The sequence below is a fragment of the Cupressus sempervirens genome, chromosome 3, assembly GCF_028749045.1.
Source record: "Cupressus sempervirens isolate cs-2001-9-10 chromosome 3, ASM2874904v1, whole genome shotgun sequence".
NCBI classification, from domain to species: domain Eukaryota; kingdom Viridiplantae; phylum Streptophyta; class Pinopsida; order Cupressales; family Cupressaceae; genus Cupressus; species Cupressus sempervirens.
In genome coordinates this window covers 318801286-318826369 of record NC_143120.1, presented here as the reverse complement: position 1 = coordinate 318826369, position 25084 = coordinate 318801286, and the positions used below count along the sequence as shown (strand labels likewise).

Below are 25084 nucleotides of genomic sequence, written 5' to 3'. Positions count from 1 at the left end.
TTCCATGGTAGTCTACTACTAAATGTCCATAACTCATTTTTTGTTGGATCTTGCACTCGTTCTCACCTTCTAATGACTCTGATTAGAGTACCTCTACCTATTTTCATTTTTTTTCTTGTGCTTCTAATTCAAGTAAATCTTTATTCATTTGGGTCCTTAGTATTTTTCGTCTAAGTACACATCTTGTGATATTACTATCCTTTTTTGTGTGACATAGATTCCACTTTTTTATATGCACTCATTAGATTCTTTCCAATACTTATTTCATTTGACTCATCCATTGTTCTTAACCCAAGTATCTTCATGATGGATCTAAATTTAAAATTCCTCATCATTTCAACCAATAATTGGCATCTTCCTATCACATTTAATTCTTCAAAGAATAATCTCCACATGTGATTAACTTTTCTTTGACAAGTATACTTTGGAATCTTATCGGGCATTGGTTACAAAATATAAGTATTGTTATCAATTAAATATATTGGCTTTCTAAAATGAATTGTAGAAGGTGCTCTAATCTCTTTAGTGTTTTCAACATTTTGAACATCGACATAAATGTGCATGAGCTTCGTACCTTCAATCAAAGATGTTGTTCCTTGGCAATAAGATTTAAAAGGTCGAATATCCCCTAGGTGGTATCTTGATGTTGTAAATTCAACATGACATGATGGAGGGTACACACCATCCAATATAGAAAATAGTGTCTCTTCAACATGAGATCTGTATGTGACTCAAATATTGGAAGATGGCACACCTTCACAATTTAATTATCTTGTTGATTGTAAGAGTCTCATTCATTCTCTTTGTCTTGACAATTCTATATCTTTGTTTCTTTCTCTTGGTTGTTCTAGTTCCTCTTCCAAAGCCATATTTTTATTAACTAATTCTAATTTTCTTTGTTCATGTAGTACTCTCATTTTTCCCTTTTAATTGCCAAATCCCTCTACATCTTTTTTGGTGCTTCAATTTTTGGTTTCTTCCTTGGCATGATGATGATGTATACATGTTAGTTGGTAGACTTGACAAGATCCCTGTGGATCATCCTTACACATATATCATAAAGCCAACTAATAAACATTCCATAAAGAATAATTATGCAAGTTTCACCATTCTGATTATTTTGGTTATGCTTTTTAAACCATAAAGTGTTCCACCCACCAAGATAAATGATAAGGTGTCACATGTTATGTCTATTCATGTCATTGAGATATATATTTTTTGTCACTATCCACATAGGTTTGGGTAGATAATGGGTGCTAGCTCACATCATTCCATCTTTAGATGATATTAAAATTACATGTCCTATTTTTTCCATGGCACAAACCATATTGTTGCCCTTGTGATAGACATGGTCCACCATCACCTCTTGTAGTCTACTCATTAGGGCATGGATATCTTGAATCATTTGAATTAGTCTTTCCAAATAATACTCATGTCTCCTTTCACTACATTGATGATTATTAGCACCATTTAATAGCTAGCCTCACAATCTTCCTTGTGACTATGACATTCATGTCATATAAGAGTTGTAGCCTCCGTATCATTGTTTGATCTGAACCCATAACTTCCAACAAAGGTCACAATGAGCCTTCCCTTTTCATCATAGATCACTACACCCTCCATTGTCTTCCCATCTTTCATAGAACTATCAAAGTTGAGTTGAGGCCACATTGATTGGCCCATCAATATCATAGCCTTTTTGGGGCATGTAGATGTTTCCAATGCCAAACAATATTGTGTTCCTTAAACATATTCACAAGCCAAAATATCACCACCAAGGGGAAAGATAACTTGTCCCTAAAGATATGATTGTTGCATTCTTTCCAAATCTCCCAACACACAAAAGGGAGGGTGATCTTCAAAAGGGTCTTAAAAATGTGTGGGAGGAGGGACCTTTCCAATCTACAAATTGATGGAGATCATAGTTAAAGCACCATTGTACCTCCCACTTGGAGAGAATCTCATTCTAGATATAATTGACATAGGGACAAATATAATTTTAATGTTAAAATAGAACCAAAAAACTAATAATGTTAAACCAAATATCAAATTGAGCCAAACCATAATGAAACTACAAACTTTGTCTCCAATCTAAATAGAAATTCATCCCTAATCCAAATAAAAATCAATCCATAAACTAGGTAAACAATTATATAAAATTATCCCTACACAAAAATTATGTTGAGTTCTCACATTAAAAGTGATTAAATTATAATTGAAAAACAAAATAAATTTTTCAAATGGAATAAAATAAATTGGGTTCTAAAGTTAATTATTAACAAAACCAAAAAAATATTTAATTAGAATTTAAATAAAATAGAATAATAAATCCACCTATAACAAAAATTGAATAATACTCATAACCCTCCCACTAATCCAAAAATAAATAAATTTCTATAACCCTAGCACTAAATCATATGAAACAAAAAACTTGTACTCATAGCATTCCCAATATTGAATTAAAAATTGTAATAATTTAATATTAATACTTTAATTTAAATGATATATATATATATATATATATATATATATATATAAAATTGTTCAACTAAAAATTTCTTTTTTTTGGTATTAAATTTTGGGCATCTAAGTTGTCCACTTGAGGTAAGAGTCATTATTCAATATGTATTATAATGAGAAATGTGTTATAGGATGGACCGTTACTATTATAGTTTTCAATTTGAAATTTCTTATATTATATAACTAACCAACACCTATCATAAACCTTCACACTTTTAAACCATAATATAGGAAGGAAAAGCATTCGTGGCACTACAAAATTGGTCAATGAACTTGGACTTTGAATGAATCCTTCTTTGAATCAGTTCCAATATGGGTAAGACTTCTAGGTCTCTTGCTTTAATATTGGAAGAAATATGTGTTAAAAGGGTTAGCAAATTCCTTTAGAAAACTATTGTCAATCAATCCTATGATGGTAGTGATATCTAGATTAGTCTATGCTAGATTTTGTATAGATGTGAACCACAACACTAATCTTCCCTTGGATATTTTCATTCAAACTAAGTTAGGTGAATGGCATCAACCATTACAATTTGAATCAATGCCATTTTTTTACTTCATTGACAAAAAAACGTATTGCTTGGAAAAGAAATGTCCTCTAAAACCCTTAAAAGATAAGAATAACTCCTAGGGCCAAAAAAAAGAGCCAAAGAAAGTATGGAACAAAAATATTCAAAATGGAGATATCCTTGATAGCCACAAGTTATCTAGAGCTCATAGTTCTTGTTTAGATAACCTCAAGTTTCTCAAACCAAGTAGAGTACTTGAGGTACATTTAGTTCAAAGAAGATGATTCCTCTTGTCTCGTCTAAGGAAAAAGTATTAACTTCCAATGAATTTTGAGAGTTGGAGCGGGATCTTGAGGAGTGTAAACAAGTTTCTATTTAAGTTTACAACAATCAAACTATTAAAGAACCCCAACTTAGAGAAGGAGAAATTATTGTGTCACTAAGTGACAGTAACACAAATGTGATATAGGAAGCCAACTTAAAACAAGAATCTAGCTTTTTCCCTTGTAGGATACAAAAGGTTGTCGATCCTCAAAAATTGGAAATAGTCTAGGTTTTATCTAAGGAATCAATACATAGGGCTTAATATTATTTAAAACATGCAATATTTATATTTTTAGCCTTTATACTCTTCATTTCAACCTTCCGTATATACATATTTTTATTTTGATTATTCTTCATTTCAACCTTTTTCTATATACATATTTGTATTTTGACTTTAGTGATGTAATGAAAGCTGGGGTTTCTATTGCACAGTTCATAGAGATGACCCCTCTTTTTCTTTAAAATTTTAGTTGTACTCAATGGATGTAGACCCAAGTCTACTTCAACTATAATCAAGTGAAAGAAAAAAGCTCCAATAACTAGGAAATGGAGGTCTTCCCCTTTCCTTTCCTTATTAGTTTTTACATTCAAAGCATGAGCTTTGTATTTAGATAGCTATTTTTTTTTGGCTTCCATGACATGTGTAGATTTCTTTGTACTTTTTAAAGGCTCTTATTTAAATAAAAGATAGTAAAATGAATTTTTTATGATGTAAACTATTGTATATATGTATTGTACTTGTTCTTCATGATTGAATAAAAAATCTTTTTACTGCTACATTATGATTTCTTTCCTCAAAATTTTAAAAATTTCAAATCAATTTTTAGAAATAAATATAATCAACCAATGTAAACTACTTATGAGATTACCAATTTAGATATATAGGATAAATTTGTAATACGAACAATTAGGAGAGTTTTGTTGGGAAAAAATGTGAGAAAGCCTTAATCGAGTGGGGCAATCATAAGAGGACACTCTATGATGTCTTATAAGATCAACTCTATGATAGCAATTCATAATGAGGAGAAGTGAGAAATAATCCAAGTGTTTGGAGATGACTGGGTAATATGTTCACAAGTTACATGTGACATAAATATACTTAAATGTTCAATCTAATTGATGCAGTCAAAGAAAAACAAGTGACGATGTATTTTATAAGATAGAATAATACTATCTTAGCAATTAGTAGATGGAGGCAATAAAAGTATGAAGATTCAAAATGAGGCTTGTACATGTCAAACATGTTTTTATTATTCTAGGGAATTGCATAAGAAGACCTAATGATGATCAAGGTGGTGATCAATAATATGTTAAGGATATAGAGATATGTGAATTGGACAAGGTATAAATGTGACACATTTGTAATTTGATTGAACAATGAAGTTGAAGTGGAAACATATGTTTATTACACTTGAAAAGAAAGGTAGTTAGTATAAAAAATAGAGATTTATTTGAATGCAAAGTTTTTATTATAGAAAGTGCAATCATTTAGACAAGTAGAGATTGAGAAGAATGGATTCAACAAGAAAGTAGTGTTATAAATAGATCATTCAACTTGTTGTTATCTAATAGTTGCACCGATGGAAATACCCTAATTGAGTGGACCTTAACCATTCTTTGTGTTTTAAATCCCTTAACAGGGTGGATGCCCCTACTACTCTATGTGAACACTACCCCCCCTTTGTATTGGACCTCCCTCAATCCCCAATATGAAAAGCACCTTCTAGCCCTAAGGAATCAAAGTTTAGGGATGGGGAGATGAAGGGTCCAACAATGGAGATGGAAAATTGAAGAAGATAGTGTTGGAGCTATATTTGAAGTTCAACACTCTATAGATTTTGTTGTCAAAGTCATGCACATAGTGGTTGCCACTATCCAACTATTATAGTAGGAGAAGGAGGAGGGTAAGGCGAGGGAGGAGAACAATAGCTTAAAAGGCTCTACAAGATTCTAGCTAATGATTGGTTGCAGGTTCTACTATCAAAATGACTTCCTCTCAAAGGAGAAGGATGAATCACTATTAAACTACAATTTGTGCTTTTTAACTTTTTTATTCAATGATTTAGATTATTCCATGAATGGTTGTTAAGAGTTTCTAAATTTAATGGATAGTTTTAAAATTGTAGTGTGGTCTATTACTTGTTTAGGTTATGTTATCTACTTATTTATTACTATCTTCTATTCATTTCGGTGGTTAGATAGGTGGACTTTGAGCTATAATTTTGATATTGTGTTTTAGATTTTTGATATGGGTGGTCAATTTCAATTCTTTATTAATCCCTAGCCTGTCACTAGTTTGTTTCTAGGCCCATCACCCATTTCTAACTACTTTCTAATATCAAAAACAAATTCAGAAAAAGTAATAATAAGAAATTTGTCAATTTGATAGTAGTGTAATTCTCAACAAAAAATGAAAATGAACCATGTAACACTAATGCTAACATTTTGTAAAAGATAACTAAATGAAAATTCATCTACACTCAATTATATTTCCATAATTACCCTATACCTTTTAATGTTATTGTGATGACATAAAAAATTGGTCTATATTTGTATCTTAAAATAATAAAATAATTATTAGACCTTTCCCATCTGAGTGCTACTAGATATAAGTATATGTATATGTATATGTATATTTATATCGTGTGTGTGTGTGTGTGTTTAATATTTCATTATATAATTTTCCAAGTCTTATAGGGACCTTGTACATTAATAATTTCATAACTCATTTGAATAGAGCTCAATAAAAAGGAAATGCATTAAATCTAATTTATTATACTCAATCAAATATAAGCAACACCTAGAAGAATGCTTTGTATTTTTTATTTTCAATTTTTTATTAGTGGTCTTGAGAATTCACATATTATTTGTATTTTTTATTTTAGTTTATTGCTTTTTATTGTATTTATCCTTTTCATGCATAATAAATGAATAATGCATTATATTTTTAATGTTTAAGTTAAATTCATATAAAATATTTATGACGTTTTGTTATATTATAATTTGATTTAATTATGTTGGCCCCATTTTGTAAGTATTAGATTCAATGTTTGGTTAAAATTTAGTTATTTTTTCTAATTTCTATTTTTTAAAGAAACTTACATATGAATTCAGAAATACAAAGTAATCAATGTTTTCTTTTACAAAATCTAGATTTGATCCTAGTTTTTTAAATTGGTTTAGTTATTCGTTTTTAAAATTATTTTAGTTTGCTTTGAAAATTAATTTTATTTTATTTTAAAAAAAATATTTTTTATTCTTACTTTTATGTGGACAAATTTTTATGCTATTTTTCTATTGATTTCTTATAATTAAAAAAATTATTTGTATGTGGATATTTATTTAGATGAAAATTGTATTCATATAAAATAAATTAAACATAAATAATTAAATTTTATCTTTTAGAAAATTTAAATTTTATTTTAGGTTTTTGAAATTGATTTAGGTATAGAATTTTTAAAATTATTTTAGTCTATTTTATAAATTAGTTTATGTTTTAGATTTTTAATTTAGTTTAGTTTTTATTATAGTCTAGGTTATTTTTTAATATTATTTGATATTAATTCTTTATAATAAATCTATATGTGGAGATTCATTTTGTTGATCATTTTCATATATGATAAATTGAATATAATTAGTTAATTTCTTTTAGTCTATTTAAAATATTTCTTAAATTTTATTTTATTTATATTAAAAATAAATTATAATTTAATTTATTCTCATTAATTTATATTTAAAAATAAAAATGTATGAACACCTATCATCTAATCATTGCAAGCATAAAAGCATACAATTGCTAGTATCTTTAGTTTTTCAAATGAATACAAGTAGAATGTATAATCTATAATAGTCTAAAATTTTAAATTTATCTATTTTTGTATCATTTTTATCATTTATGTTAATTTTTTTTTTCTGTTATTTCTAAAAATAATTTTATTTTATCTTATTAAGGGTTAAAATGAGTTTTTAATGGGGGACCCCAAACCCCAATTGTCTTTAGAAAATAGGACATAAAGATTTTTAGAAAAATACTGTGATGGAACAGAAAATCCACATCCACAAACAAAAGGTATCCCACAAAGGAAAACACAACTATGCTTAAAACACAAAAAGGAAAAAAATAATTTGAAGACAAAAGAACCAACCTTGTGTTAAGCCAACTCCATCACCAACTCCTCCTTTTTCATGATCTTCTCTAGAGTCACTTTGACATATTCTTAGATCTACTCTTCACCCTTAGCCTTCATCTTCCTAATAGAAGATTTGGATATTTTCTTGCCTGTAGACTTATTTGGGCCCTTAGCGTTGCACAGGTCCAACACCATGATTTTGTCTTCATGTATGTCCACATTATAAGCAAGTTTATTAATACTTTCCACAAAGGCCTCCAACAAATTCTAGTAATTGTTAACCAAAGTAGAGGTTTTTGTTTCCACATTCTCAATTTTGTCAACCACCCCTTTATCTTTACCTACACATCATTCTCAACATTACCACTCTCTACCTCCTCTTTAAGCTTACTCTGAACTTCCTCTATTTTTGCATTTAGGGATTTGTAGTTAATGTATATGGTGAATACAATTCAAATGATTTCCTAAGTTTTACAAAACCCATAGTATCAAAAAATAATCCACTACAAGTTATTTCTCTTAATAAAATAACGTGATTGAAAATAAAAACATAACCATCATGAAAATTGCAAACATCATGTTGAAGGAAAAATAATTATATAAATGAGTATTGACATGGAGATATAGCATGTGCAATGTATATATAGAATATATGTCCTAATAAGAGTATCATATATACTATTTTAGAAGAGGCTTGGAGTGTGGAAAAATATAATGTCTCCCATATGAGAGTATTTAGATGTGTGTTATATGCACAAGTGCAAGAGGAATTAAGAAGAAAGTTAGATAGAAAAGAGAAAAGTACACATTTTTTAGGATATACTAATGAATCCAAGGATTATAGGTTATACAATTCAATCAATAGAATGGTTATAATAATGAAAAAAATATACATCTCATAGATGATGAAGGGTGTGAGGCTTTTTTCATTAAATGTATTGATATTAGATCTAACATACCACAAGAAGGAAGCCATGAATTTATATTAGCAAGTATTCCTTACATGTGACTCCTACAAAAATTGAATGGAATAAAAAAAGTGAAAAAAAAATTACACCATAAAACATGGGAAAATTCTCCAAACTCAAATAACCCCCACCTTCAAATGTGTAGAATAAACCATTTTCAAGTGGAAAACTCAATTTTTGACCATCAAGTCCACCTTCTATGAATTAAAGTGATATGTACAACCTCACACTGGAAAGAATAAGGAGACCATAAATTAGAAATTTTAGAGATATCAATGAGTAAAATTATAGTAAAGTTAATCCAAATAAAACTTTTCTTTTCTTTATTTCTATTCACACGTGGGTGATCCAATTTATTTTGAAAATGCTACTAAGGAAGAAAGATGTGCACATGCAATGGATGTAGAGATAGATGTTATAGAAAAGAATCAGACATGAACTTGTTGAATCATCTACAATGAAAAAAATTGGTTGGAGTGAAGAGGGTTTATATTTAACCAATTTATATTCAAATGGTAATGTGAAAAAAAAAAGACTTGTAGTGATTTAAGTTTATTCAAATCAAGTTGCAGTTGACTACAATGAGACATTTGCTTGAGTGGCTCACTTAGATATCAAGAGGATAATATTAGCCATGGAATGACAAAAAAGTATTGAGATATTATCAAATGAATATGAAATGAGCATCAATTGTAATGCATTCATAGAATAAGATTTCTATATGCAGTTGAAACTTGGAATGACAAAAAAGTATTGAGATATTATCAAATGAATATGAAATGAGCATCAATTGTAATGCATTCATAGAATAAGATTTCTATATGCAGTTGAAACTTGGATCTAAGATCTTTGGCCAATAAAAAATATTTACAACCTCAAGAAGTAACTCTATAGACTCAACCAATTTATAAGAGTGATATACAATAATTGACACTTTATCTTTTTTAAAATGGATTCAATAAGTGTAGTGTTGAGCCTACTTTATACACCAATATGAATAAACATGGTTGGATTATATTTTTTTTCAATATGGTGATGACTTGACATTCATTGGTGATTTATCAATTAATGTGTTTCAATGATCTATAGAGGAAGAATTTGAGACAAATGCTTTAGATTTGATGAAGTAATTTATTTTTATTAAAGTAATAAGAATAAGAAAAGTATATTCATTTTGCAATTGAAATATATAAATGATATCTTCAAAATGTTTAACATTGAAAGTCATCCTGAACAACAATGGCAAGGTTTGATATTATGAAAGGATGATAAATGTTATAAAGTTGGTTAAATTTTTTATTAATATATTTTTTGAAGTCTCATGTATATCAAAGAGCCAAAAGGTCAAACATAATGCATGTAGTTATTCTCATTTAAATATTCATGGTGTCTCTAAAAGCATCTCATTTTCCATTTGCAAAAATAATTTTAGAAAATGTTAGTGGAACAAGAAATGATGGGATACTTTACTAAAAATAAAGTGATTTCATGATGATAAGCTATACCAAGTTATTGTGCAAAGGTTACGCATGATACGAAGGGAACTTTTAGGTATCTTTTTATCATTTTATATCAGGCATGGTATTGCCAACTTCAAATAAATAATCAATTATCACTCTTTGAAGAGGTAAAGTAAAGTATGTAGTGGTTATAGGTGATACATGTCAAAAAGATACTAAAAGAATCGAGGCTCATTTCAAGTTTGAAGAACAACATGTTTACATATTTACCAAATCATTCGAAAAACAAAATTTTGACCATCAATTTAAAAATTTAGAAATCATAGATGACACTAAAGGTTAGGAGGTAGTTTTGAAATTAATATCCAAAGTTTGTATTTTTATCTGTATATCACTCTTTATTTTATATCATCCAAACACTATTTTTCAGCTTGTTTTTCCTCCTCATCATTTCACACAAGACAATTCTGAGATTTTTAAAATTTAAATTCTTTTTTCGTAATCTCCTTATGATCTACATGTCATGTATGTAAGATATGATTTAAATAAGATTAAATGTGTTTGCATGTTTTTATTTTAACAAGGATCTTTTGTTAGGCATATATGTGGCCAAAAAAAATAATCTTGTTTTATTTCCAAAAAAAAAAAGGTTACAAGAAGATAATTGTTGTAGCATAGACATGAGAAAGGAACATGATGATTTTTTATGTGGTGTAAATGAAAAAAAAGAATAATATTTTTTTTGTGAAATTGAACTTGTATGCTATGAATATGTATAATATTTGTTATATTAAAAAGAAGTATAAAAAGGTGAGTGACCCAAAAGGAGCAAAAACATTGTGACAAAATCACTATCAAATCATTAACATCCCACTAACCACAAAAACAAATAGTACACTAGCCACCCATATTCAATATAAAATATAAGAAAATATGAGAGTTGGCATGCTACTACCTAAACTCCTATAGTAGACAGTAATATAATAGTAACAAATTGAACTATCAACATAATTCTTCATGACTAAACTAACAATAATAATAGCCACGCAAGGCCCGAAAATAAATATTATAAAAAAAAAATAAAAAATTTAAACATGGGGGGATAGGGTGGTCCTTCTTCAAATTTCTAAGAGTGGCAATGACATTCAAGGGGGGGGTGTCATTAGTGCCCAGGGTAACCTTTTTGTTGTGAGATCCACCGTACCTAGACTAAGACTAGTTGATACATGAGACATATATTTCTCTTGAGAGGCTTCCTCCATTTTCTTAGGGGTCTTTGCAGTTTCCTCCTCCTCATCCTCAATGCGAAGGAATCTCCTAGCTTTCTATTTTTGTCTTGAATGTTTCCTTTTTGCTCCACTTACCTTAGGCTTAGAGTCTCAATACATCTATTTAGGGCTCTCCTTTTTAAAGCTTTTTTTTTTCCTTATTAGGGCTTGTAGTAATTCTATGGGAGCATTTTCTTGACCCAATTGATTTTATTCCAACCTCACCAAATTCCACATCAAGCTCTAGCTTAGGGTTTATTTGAGAAAATGACATAGTGAGGGGTATCCTTAAGTTTCAAGCTACTTGAGAAATGGGAATCTTGGGAAATGATAGGGGAATCACTAATGTGGGTCAACACATCCATAGGGAAGGTGTTGTGTGTTGGGGGTTGTAACATCAAAAAGTTACAGGAAGGACACATGGTGTAGTGAAAATTATACTGACAAAAGATAAGACCTTCTAGTAAAGTATACTATAATTTTTACTTTCCTCTCTACATTTTCTAACACCTATTGCAAATGCTTCGAGATCATCGAGTAAAAAGAAAGGAAAAGAGATTTCACCATGGTAATGAAAATGATTTAACAAAGGGAAATGGTAATAATAACTCTCTTTGTAATAGTCTTTTATGGTGACTTGCACTTCATAATTAGATAGTAGACATCGCTCCATGATGCTTGCATCTTTTCTTTATTAAAAATGCTTCTCATGAAATTTTGCTCCTTCTCCACATTTGAAGAAGTTATTCATGATTGTTTTATTAGCCTCTATAATCACCCACATCCATTTTCTACCTTCCAAGGATAGGCAATCACCCATGGAATTATTTTTCATTCCAAACATTATGCAATTGATGGTAACTTTATGGTAGTTGCATCAACACTAACTCATCCTAACCTTCAATTTCTTTCATGAAAGGAAGAAGTCAGCCCTCAGTAATGTACATTGAGACACATGCTTTCTTGTGCCATTCATTTTTTATTTATGTTATTTTGGTTCATATTCTTTGTTTTTCTTTTTTTACTAAATGCCTTTCTCCCTCACAAATCTCTTATTAGTCCCTACAATAAAGACATAGGCTATAGTTTTCACATAGCTTTCTCTTATTAGTCCCTACTATAAAGGCAGAGACTATAGTTTTCACATACATTTCTTCTAATAATATGGTCTCGAAAATAGTGCAAAAAAAATTTAACCTATGGTCTTAACTATTTCATTATATTAGTTGATTTTTAATTATATTATTCTTTTTTTGTGATTGGAAGAAACTATTTTTCTTGGTAGTCTTTTATTTTATTAATCAATAAATTGACGGAAAAATGCATGTAGTTTATAGATGGCATTTAGAAAATGGTTCATGTGCATAGTCTGTTGTTTCCACATTTGGCATATATGCATAAATAGGTGGTTGCTTGAGCATGATGACCTCCTTAGAAAGTGTATTGTTTGGATGCCATGAGAAAGATGAGTGTGTAATGCTTCTTACTCTACTTTCAGCCGGTGCCATTCGAATTTGATGACTTCCTGTAGTTTATATAATATTGCAAAATTTTCATATATGTGCTTTTACAAGAGTACTCTGCATCTCTATTTAAGCAACCCTCCTTGTTAAGGTATGTTTACTTTTCACATTGTAAAAAGATGGGCCTCATGGAAACTCGTTTATACGTTCTACTTTTTTTATTTGGCATTGAAGATTTAGGGTTACAAAATTCTCTAGGCAATGCACAAGTGAGTATTATTGTGTTTAAATATTGTTGCATTACATAGAAACAATGCAGTAGGAGTAGAATCAAACAAATGAAGTTAAATTTATCAAAAAAAAAAATGAGACTATATTTTTTTGGTTCGATCTTCGTTGAGCTTTTGTCTCTAAATTCTAGAACTAATATTTTAGCTATCGAGTTGTATTCAGAACAAATTTTTAATGTTATGAACTTTTACTTCAATTTGATTGGATAAGAAAATATTACATTGGTCATGTTGGAATATTTATTGCTTATAGTCATTTTCCCCTACAGCCAAATGTCCACCTACCACCCTGACTGTGTTAGAAACATTAAAGCTTGGTAGGTGTGTTTTCAAATCTAATGTAATGAGAGGGAAAAAATTTTCCAGTAAGAAAAAAGGAATGATCTAATTCATTCGATGAGAGAGAGAGAGTTGAAGAGATCAAAAGTTGTAGAGAAGGAAGAAGACAGAAAGTGGTCAACAGATCCAGTCATGTAGAGGATAGAAGGAAGCTTGTTTAGTGCCTGTAGTTGCATGTGTTTCTTTGCTAGTCATTTTGTAAGTTTTTTGTTTGTTGAATTTGTCATATGAAGCAGTGATTGCTCTAGGCACTATTGTATGTAGCCATTGGAGCTATAAGTTTAAAGTTTAAAGCTTGAAGTTTCACTAGTTTGAAGTTTCAGGGTTATTTTAGAGTTTTTCTGGTTGAAGTCGAATGCTCCTAGATTTTGTAATAGTTTTAATCAAAGTTGAATAGCAAGAAAGTAGGCATACTTAAATCCATTGCTCTTCCTTATTTGTTGCATTTTAGAAGTTTATTGTTGTATGCTCCACACTTTGGCTCTCTAGTTTTAATGGTGGATGTATTCACGTTATAAGTCTAGTCACTCGGTCTTGTCTTTTTTTGAAGTTTTCTCTCTGCAGCTATTATCGAGCTTGCTCAACATCTACTTCTACCAAGCTTCACCCTATGATGGTGATCGAGCTCACTCAGCATCCACACTGCCGAGCTCACTTGGCATATACTTGTCAAGTTGCTTTGTGTGTCGAGTTCACTTGGCATCTTCTTGTGCTGAGCTAGTTTGGCACCTTCTCCTATCACTCGACATTTATTGGTGTTGAGAAAAACTAGCACTCAACAATAGTTAGTGCTAAGCAAAATTTTTTGAGTTGTGATTTATTTTTCACATGGTATCAAAGCTTTAAGGCCCCACATCGACAGTGAGTTAGGGCATTTGTTTTTTTGGGATATTTGACATGGCAAGAGATACAAGAAAGATATGGCAACAACCACCATCCTTCAATAGACAGAATTATGATACATGGGCAAAGAAAATGAAAATCATTATGGTTGCAAATGATTTATAGGAGTTTGTGATAAATGGGTTCAATGATGTGACAGATCAAAGCTTTGAGGCCCCATGTCCATAGTGAGTTAGGGCATTTTTTTCTAGGATGTTTGGCATGACAAGAGATATAGGAAAAATATGGCAGCAACCACCATCTTTTAATGGACAAAATTATCATACATGGGCAAAGAAAATGAAAACAATTATGGTTGCAAATGATTTATAGGAGTTTGTGATAAATGGGTTCAATGATGTGACAAACCCAACTTAGTACAATGCCCTCTCAAATCCACAAAAGACTCAATTAAAAGAGTCAAGGAGAAAGGATGCTAAGGCAATAAGTCTTATTGAGGTAGCAATGATAGAGATAGTTTTCTCCAAGATTGCAGCAGTAAATTATGCAAAGGAAGCATGGGATATCCTTAAGACAACCTTCAAGGGAACTGATAAGGTCAAAGTAGTAAAGCTACAGATGATCAGAAGAGAGTTTGAGAACATTCATATGAGGGACAATGAACCTATTGTAGAGTTCAACTCACGAACCTCCACTTTGATAAACCAGCTCAAGTCAAATGGAGAAGAATATGATGAGCAGAGAATTGTAGAGAAAATATTGAGGAGTTTACCTTAGAAATATGACAATCTTGTTATCACCATAGAGGAGGCTAAAGACCTCACCACATTGACCATGGATGAGTTGATGGGAACTCTTCAAACCCATGAGCATCGAATAAATAGGTCAGCTACTACTTCCCAAGAGTAGTCTTTCAAGGCTCAAGAGAATTCAAGAGGCAGGGGGAGAGGAAGAAATGGCTCTGGTAGAGACTCAAGAAGCAGAGGTCATGGAAGGAATGGTCAAAGGAATGCTAGTGCAGAAAGCTTAGGATGAACAAGCAATCAAGAGGGAGCAAGCACCTCTCAAAAAAACTCTAGAGGAGGTAAGAAGAATTACAACTCCAACAGGAGCAATTTTGAATGCTACTACTATCATAAGTATGGGCATTATGCAAGTGAATGTTAGAAGAAGTAGGGTGATCAGTCAAAGCAGAATGCTAATATGGCTGATGTGAACATGGGAAATACAATCAATCCCACTACCTTCATCATGTGTAATATTGGTGAAGAAGGAAGCCCTAAGGTATGGTACCTAGAAAGCGGATGTAGCAACCACATGAGTGGTAATGAAAGTTTATTCTCTTCCATTAATAAGAATTTTAAGTCTAAAATTAAAATGGGAAATAATGGAACCATTCCCATAGTGTGCAAAGGATCTATTATGGTCCACACCAAGCACGGTGAGAAGAAGGAAATACAAAATGTCTATGTTGCCCCCGGTATGAAGCACAACTTAATGAGTGTTGAAAAACTCATTCAAAATAGATACAAAGTGCTGATGGAAAATTTCAAGTGTGTCATTCATGAGAAGGATGGGAGTAATAGATTACTTACAGCAGTCCAAATGATAAAGAACTAGATGTTCCCATTGAGGATTGAGACATGTTTCTCTTCTCAAGTTAGTGTTGCACCTCCCAAACATGCATGTACATTAGTACAATAGAAATCAGCTCTTAGAAGCATGATTGAAGTCCCTTCCAAGCTTTGGCATCTCAAGTATGGACATCTTGGCTTTGCTGGTTTAAATTTGTTGTCCAAGAAAAGAATGGTAGATGGTTTGCCAAGCATTGTAAATTCATATGACAAGTGTGAGGCTTGCATATTGGGTAAGAAACATAGGCTTCCCTTTAATTTTGGAAATTCTAGAAGGGCTAGAATACCATTAGAATTGGTGTATTCTGATTTGGTAGGCCCTATGCAAACTACTTCTATTAAGGGGAGTACTTATTTTATGACATTCATAGATGATTTCAGTCATAGGACATGGGTGTATTTTTTGAAGAATAAATCTGAAGCATTTAAAAAATTTGTAGAATGTAAAGCCCTGGCTAAAAAAGAATTTGGACACTATATTAAAGTCCTTAGATTAGATAGAGGAGGGGAGTATACCTCCAATATATTTGTAATTTTTTGTAGACATAATGACATCAAGAAAGAATTGACACCCAACTATACTCCATAGCAAAATGGAGTGGCTGAGAGAAAAATAGGACCATTGTTGAAATGGAAAGAACCATGATGAAAGCAAAAGGGATCCCAAATGAATATTGGGGAGAAGCTATATAGAAAAAACTATATATTTGATTAATAGGTGTCCTACAAAATTAGTACGTGACAAGATTCTTCTTGAGGCTTGGTTAAGGGGTAAATGGATAGTTGAACACTTGAGAGTGTTCGGATGTGTAGCATATGCACATGTGACTAAGAAACAAAGGCAAAAGTTGGATGACCAATGTGTGAAGTGCATCTTCATAGGGTACAACTCAAAATCAAAGGCTTATAGGCTATATGATCCAATTGACAAGAAGATCATCATTTCAAGAGATGTGGAGTTTCTTGAAAATCGGTCATGGGATGGCTCAGTAGATGAATCCTCAAGCACTTCAAGTAAAGTGCCTACTATTGAAGAGGAAGAAGACGACATTGGTGATCAGCAAGAAGATGGAGTAGAAAACATAGATTGTAGACAAATGATAAAAGGGAATCAACCATTAACATGTCGAGCAATAGCTCCTAGTACATCAACATAGCCCCAAGCTAGTATGAAAAATAGTAGCAGCAACAATACTGAGAATTCAAACCCCACTCTCACCTCCCTATTGCCAAGAAAGACCAAGAGTCTGAGGGAGATATACCAAGATGAAAGGAATGAGGAAGATTATGATGATAGTGTAAATTTTGCACTATTTTCTCATAGTAATACAATATATTTTGAGGAAGCTGTGAATGAGGAGAAATGGTGTAATGCCATGGATGAGGAAATAAATGCTATTGAAAGGAATAAGAAATGGGAATTAACTACATTGCCTCCCAAGAAACAAGTTATTGGAGTGAAATGGGTTTATAAGACCAAGTGCAATGTTGAAGGAAAAATAGATAGGCATAAGGCACATTTAGTGGTCAAGCGGTACAAGCAGTAGTATGGTAGAGATTATGATGAGACATATGCCCCAGTTGCAAGAATGGAAACCATGTGTTTTGTCATAGCAATTATAGCCCAGCACAAATGGAAGGTATATCAAATGGATGTGAAGTTCGCCTTCCTAAATGGTGTATTGAAGGAAAAAGTGTATGTTGAGTAGCCACCTAGTTATGAAGTTGTGAGTGAAGAGAATAAGGTGTATCGATTGAAGAGAGCTCTTTATGGGCTCAAACAAGCTCCATGGGCATGGCACAATAGGATTGACTCATATTTGACGAGCAATGGCTTTAGCAAAAGCGATGGTGAGCCCACACTTTACATCAAGGCAACAAATGGTAATGTGTTGATTGTTGTCTTGTATGTGGATGATTTAATTTTCATTAGAAAATGATAATTTCTTAATTGGTGAGTTCAAGGAGGCTACAAAAAATGAATTTGAAATGACAGACCTAGGTCTCTTGAAGTACTTTCTAGGCATAGAAGTAAAACAAATGCATGATGGCATCTTCATTTCTCAAGAAAAATATGCAAGGTAGATTTTGGAGAGATTCAAAATGAAAAATAGTGAGGTAGCCCCAACACCAATAGCAGTAGGTCTAAAGTTGAGCAAGGAAGATTGTAGCAAGAGCGTGAATCCAACACTATACAAGAGTATGGTTGGAAGTTTGATGTATTTGATTGCAACTTGGCCAGACATAATGTATGCAGTAAGTTTGATTTCCAGATTTATGGAAACACCAAAAGATTCCCATTAGCAAGTGGGGAAGAGGATCCTAAGGTATGTGAATGGTACTAAAGGATTTGGAATTTTGTATAATACAAATAGTGATCTTAAGGTTGTGGGTTATACAGATAGTGATTGGGCTAGAAGTTTAGATGATAGGGAGAGCACTTCTAAATACATGTTTCATATGGGATCAGGTGCAATTTCATGGGCATCCAAGAAGCAACCTATTGTTGCTCAATCTATAGTAGAGGTTGAATAGATAGCAGCAAATGGAGCAACATGTCAGGCTATTTGGTTAAGGAGGATCATGATAGATTTGAATAAAAGGAAAGAGGATGGAACCACAATTTATTATGACATCTCATCTATTGCATTATCCAAGAATCCAATCTTCCATGGGAGAAATAAGCACATTGAGACCATATATCACTTTATCAAAGAGTTGGTGGAGAATGGGGATATCAAAATGGAATTTTGTAAGTCTGAGTAGCAACTAGCAAACATTTTCACAAAATCATTTTGCATTGGAACTTTTGTACACCTAAGAGAGAGTCTTGGTGTAATTCACTTGGATCAAAAGTGATCCTTTTTTTTTGTTTGGCTCGGGACAAAGGGGGATTGTTGGAATATTTATTGCTTATAGTCATTTTCCCCTAGAGCCAAACACCCGCCTACCACCCTAACTGTGTCAAAAACATTAAAGCTCGGTAGGTAAGTTTTCAAATCTAAAAATGAGAGGGAAAACATTTTCCCAGAAAGAAAAAAAGAATGATTTGATTCATTCGACTAGAGAGAGAGTTGAAGAGATCAAAAGTTGCAGAGAAGGAAGAAGAAAGAAAGTGATTACCAGATCTAGTCGTGCAGAGGACAGAAGGAAGCTTGTTTCATGCTTGCAGTTGCACGTGTTTCTTTGCTAGTCATTTTGTAAGTTTGTTGTTTGTTGAATACATCCTGTGAAGCAGTGACTGCTCCAAGCACTATTGTATGTAGCCATTAGAGCTATAAGTTTAAAATTTAAAGCTTGAAGTTTCACCAATTTGAAGTTTTAGGGTTATTTTAGGGTTTTCTAGTTGAAACTAAATACTCCTAGATTTTGTAATAGTTTTAATCAAAGTTAAATAGCAAGCAAGCAAGCATACTTAAATCCACTACTCTTCCTTATTTGTTGCATTTGAGAAGTTTATTGTTGTATGCTCCATAATTTGGCTCTCTAGTTTTAATGGTGGAAGCATTCACATTATAAGTCTAGTCACTCAGTGTTGTCTTTGTTTGAAATTTTCTCTCTGTACTTATTGTTGAGCCTGCTCAGCATCCACTTCTATCGAGCTCTACGTGGCAGTGGTGACCAAGCTCACTCGGCATATACTTTCCAAGTTGCTTTGTGTGTCGAGTTCACTTAGCATCTTCTTGTGCCAAGTTAGCTCGACACCTTCTCTTATCACTCGACATATATTGGTGCCGAGAAAAACTAGCACTCGGCAATAGTTAGTGCCGAGAAAATCTTTTTGAGTTGTGCTTCATTTTTCACAGGCCACAAGAACCTAATTTCCTTTAATCAAAATATTAAATAAAAATATAACAATAGAATCTATTGTAGTATAATTTTTTAGGGTTCTCGTCTCTTACTCGAGAAACCTAGTTCTTGACAATGGAAAGATTTTTTACTATTGAGTATGAATATGGGGAAATGAGAAAAAATTCCAATTGCTTGAGAAACGAAAAAAAAACATGTATCATGAACAAAAAATAAGTTTGAATAATTTCTAAAAGTCAAATGAACAACTTACACACCATTATTATAATATGCTTTGTTCAAACTTTGATCAATTAATTTTAAGATTTTCTTCAATTCTAATCAATGGATTATAACAAAGGTGCATCCATTTCTTTGCTAATGGTTTTTCAAATGACTCTTTCTTTTTGGAAGGTTTTTTCAAAGGGATGCATTGTTGGAGAAGATGAACTGAATACATGGAGACTATGTTCACCATCAATAAACAATTGAAATATGCACCTTTCCCCTCCCCATTTTTTAAATTTTAATTCTTTTACAAAAATGATTGCCCAAATTTTAAATTTCTTTTCTCTAGCATTATGGCAACGAATTTTTCCTTTTCACAATGATATCCATAATATGCGTAGTTTCTTGTTTTTATGGGTAACCAAAACCCACAATTAGATTTCTAATGTAAATTGCACTGCATCCATACACCCTTCACCTACTTTGCATACATCTACTTTTTAAATAGACTATAACCTTAGATTATTTATTTCTTAATTAAAACTTTTCATTTTTAACATTTAAACATTTAAATTTTTTGGATTTTTTAAAATCTAGGCTATATATATAAATATATAAACTACTCCTATGCAATGTTATGTTATTACTATTGAGACTGTGAATGGTATGGTTTCCTGTGGCTTTTTGCAGATGAGGCTAGGGCTTTAATCATGTCACCTAGGTGCTTTGATAGGCTTCAGGAAAGACCAATGAAAGCTTGACCCCTCTCTTTCAATGACGGTTCTTGGCTCCACCGAATTTTTTTCCTCTGCAATATTAGTGAGGATATCATTGAAAATTGTTGGTAAACAGTACGACAAGGCACCTTTTCGGGAAATTTTGCAATCCACAATCATAAGAATTTTTGGATTTGAGTGTCTTGAATTTTTTGCATTGGAATCATAGTTTTATTTTTGCACTTTTTTTTTCATTCTGATGATGATACAAATAGCGTGATTCAAAACATTGCTGTAAAAAAAGTTCAAAATGGAGTGAAATCTAAATTTTTTTTACTATTTATTATCTAAGATTTTTAGATTTTCCTTTGCTAATTCCATTAACTCTTGTTTTATGACTTTTGGTAACTCTTTTTACTAGAAGCTTTTGAGTTTTGATAAGGAATCCGCAAATTTTTGGTTGGGATAAAAATTGTCAAAGATTTCCCAACAGAGTTCTCCCTTCAAATCTTTAGAAAATGTTACAACTCAATTGTATAATATGAACATATTCCTTTCTGGTGTTGTAGGTTTTACAATTTTGGTCATATAATTGCCCAATCTTTCAAACAAAAGAAAAAAATTTATGCTACTTTGTGAAGGGACATCTCTCCCCAACACTACATTGCAGAAAAGAAGGATTCTTTTTCATATCTATCACAGAGAGGGTTTTTTCTCCAGATCTTCTAAAGTGTAGGAGTGATCTTCTAACTCCACTATTGGTTCCCACCCCTATAACCAAGGTTAATTCATTGTCTACTAGAATTGATAACATCAAACATGATAATCCATGCATTCGTGAAGCGTGATTTCTTAGTCAGTTTCACATAAATAGATGGTCAAGTTTAATTACACTTAGACATTACCTATAAAGTCTCTATTTGTTCTTTCAATTTATTCAAACCCTGCGTGGTGTTATCCATAATTGTTTTACTAAATTATATATAACAACTCTTATTTTATCTTGAATGACTATCAAATAATCCTTGAGATCCTAAATTATATGTTGTTTATGGTCTTTGTTCAAATTACTTATACCCTTGTCTAACTTTTGGGTACTTCCCATAATGTTATCAATTCTTTCTTTTTGAAGGAGAAGGTATTTCTTTTAAAGTATTGATTTGATCTCATCCAAAATCCATGAAGAAATAGAGCTCTATATATCTATCATATTTTTAACATATTTTTATTTATATACTAGAGTTTTCCAAGGCCAACTAACCATTTTCAATGAGAGTATCCTTTTCCATATTAATAGATATATCCACATAGATACCTACATCCATGGTATCAATCTATTTTATACCATGATGAGGAGAGACAAGTGAAAAAGAATATAGCTCATAATAAGGCTTCAAGACAATTTATTGCTGACTTGACAATATTCTCCTATCCCTTGTTGAGAGGGATTTTCATGATTTTCTATTTTGTTTGGATTTACCAAATGGTAGATGAAAACTTGATATATTATTAGTCATTGCCATTGGGAGGTAGATTATACCTTTCAATGGAAATTTTCTCTATTAGTTAAGTCCTCCATAAATGTGCAAACTTCATATTATGTCACTTACTCTATAGTTTGGGTAATTTTTTCTCTTAAACTAAAATTTGAGTTTTCAATTTCTATTTTTTTATTGGCTCTAGACTATTTCGCTTGGTAGTCTTTTCCATTTTTTTGGCTACAAAACTAGTAAAAATTTGGTTGAATGTTGGAGACATGGTATCTTACTTCTTCAAACAATTGGTATTCTATGTGTATTTCACGTGGTTTCATTATATTGCCACATATTACATACATGCATATCATAATAGTTGCATGATGTTGTCACATATCCATTGACGTGGTTGGCTCTAACTATTGATGGGCTGTAACTGTTGTGCATGATTTGTTTATTGTTGAGGGATTTAAAAATTCTACTATTATCTAACTTTGTAGTTTGGCAAGACTAGAACTACTTGGCTAGCATATGCTTAGCATTTTCTTTTGAGGAGTTTATAGACATCAGTTGCAGCTTCTTATCTTTTTATCATTCTTTGTATCTTAAGTTGAACATAATTTGGCCAAATATGACTTCTGTAATGATGCACCCTTTTCTTAAAGATGTATATGTAGATTCGATTAAGTTAGGTGCTCATGAAGCATTTTGTTTTTTTTTATTGAATTACTATTTCTACTTTTAATTTATTTTTGTATAATCATTACTGGAAAAAATAGTTTTTAAATCTTACAAAATAAATTTTATTTTTTCTTAATTTTAAAATATTTTCTTAAGTTTTAAATATTTACAAGAATTTGATGAACTTGTTGCTCAAGACAGAGCTCCTTGTTGAGCTCTCCTTGTTGTAATGCTTTTTGTCTTAATAAATTTTTTACCCCTCTTTTTTCTTTTTTCTTTTGAAAAAGGAAATAGGTAACCTTGGGAGTAGGGTTTTCCTTTGTTTATCTCCTGAAATTAAGATTTTCTAAGTAGGTTTTTCATTTTTGAATATATGTTTTTGATTCTATGCAACTTCAACATATCATTTAAGGGCATTCATTCATAGGTAGCATTACGATTCCATTTATGTTCTGCAAAAAGTTGAGACACTGATATGAAACTAACTTAACAAGACAACTTCATATAAGACTCTGATACAAGACTAACATAACAAGACAACTTTATATAATCAGGAGTGTTCAAAAGATACCTTCGGTAAACCTAGTGCATGTAACGTTGGGAAGAAGACAACTGCACAACCCACCAAGCATATTATTCACAATGCATTTCAAAGGCAGTGCGAGAAAGAACTCAAGTCACTAGAAAACCTATTGGATGAAGTAGTTAATTACATTCATTTTCTAGAGCATCAAATTATCAAATATTTATCAAAGGAAAGAGACAAGAATGAGATTCATGGAGTTCGCTTCAAGGGTGCTCAAATATCCAAGTCTTTCGAATTGCAGTAAAATGGGTGCTTGTCGTCTCCTCCAATTCATTGACATGGTATTTATTATTTGCTAAATGTAATGCATACAAAAATCATATATTCATATGGATGTGATGGAACTATCTAATGATTAATTCCATGTAAGGATTCAGACATGAGAACATGATTTCGTTCAGAGCAAGACTTTAAAATATGTTTCCATTAAATTATAGGTCATAGACTTATTCTTTTGATCTATAGGTCTTGCTACAACTCCACACCTGCAAGTGGCCTTGGTTTTCATACAAAAATACAAATTTGGGAATAAATTTTAGCAGTAATTTTTATTATTTTTAGTTTCCTTGAGTTATAATTAGCATGATCTTTATATTCTCAGGGAGACACCATTTACAATAGGCTTTTACTTATTGCGCTAGCAGCATAAACTTATGGGATAAGTTAAAACTAATGGGATAAGTGAAGTGTTTATTAATATCTGCAGTAGCTATTATACTTCTTTCATTTACTCCTAGTTGATCATTATGTGTGTATTCAGCACCATGCAGCTATAAAAATATGCTCCCTCTAAAATTATAGTCTACATCATGATAGACAAATCTGGATTGTTTTAGACATCTTTAAAAATTTTAAAAGTTTTCAACATTCTTTAAAAAAGCCTTTGAGTCATGATTAATCATACTCCATACTTTTTAGGGATAAAAAAAGCACCATTTTGCCTCTAAGTGAGCCCCAAAATTGGCCTAATTTATTTAAAAGTGAATCATCTTATGCTCATTTCCCTTTTTTTTTGAAATTATTGATTTGTATATGGGCAATGAGGATGGTAATGCAATCGATTGTACATTCTTAAGATTCAATATTCAGTAATTGCTATGATACTTCAGTGTTGAATATTTCCACAAATTAATTTTTTCTTGGTGTTCTTTCTATTACAAAATTCTCAAAAGAATGCTAGTACGAGTTGTTAATATAGGTTTTCCTTCTAACAATTGACTCAGTAATTAACAATTAATATTGTGCATATTAGACTGTCATGATATTTGATCCTTTTAGCTCAAAAACTTTATCCATACAAAATGTACTAGCTGGACTACTTTCAAAATATTTCCAATAAGTTCAAGCATTAGTTAACTTTGTAACAAGTCATATTGTGCTTATTAACTTTGTAACAATTAATATTGTGCATATTAGACTATCATGATATTTGATCCTTTTATCTCCAAAACTTTATCCATGCAAAATGTATTAGCTGGATTGCTTTCAAAATATTTCCAATAAGTTCAAGCATTAGTAAAATTTGTATATCATTTATTCATCCCATTAGTGGTGCCCTAAATGATATTGAACTCAGATCATCAATTTTATGCAATTGCCTTTTATTTTTCTATCTTTTATGAGGGAAATTTATACTTTTAAAATCTTAATTCTTTATTTCCTGCATTGTCCTCTTTGTCTTATTGGAGAAACATGATTTATCATTATACTAATGAGTATTTTCATTCTTTAATTAGAAATAAATGATATAACAATTTTTTAGTTCTGTTTCTGTACATTATCTTATTGGAATTCATTTTTTAATTATCAGTTATTATTTTTGAAGAAATTATACTTGGCAACGGTATGAGGTGTATCATCA

General features: G+C 31.4%; 1 protein-coding gene across 5 annotated transcripts in view; it reads right to left on the bottom strand.

The window, feature by feature from the left end:
- LOC149566273 (uncharacterized) overlaps positions 1-25084 on the bottom strand; it is a 143728-nt gene that overhangs the window by 27063 nt on the left and 91581 nt on the right. For 3 of the 5 annotated variants that reach the window (XM_089819678.1, XM_089819677.1, XM_089819679.1), the window contains exon 5: positions 23209-23249. The exons of the other annotated variants lie outside the window; for them this stretch is intronic. In XM_089819678.1, the coding sequence (XP_089675804.1) occupies positions 23209-23249 (41 nt within the window). The remainder of the gene's footprint in view (positions 1-23208; positions 23250-25084) is intronic. 5 annotated transcript variants of the gene reach the window in all.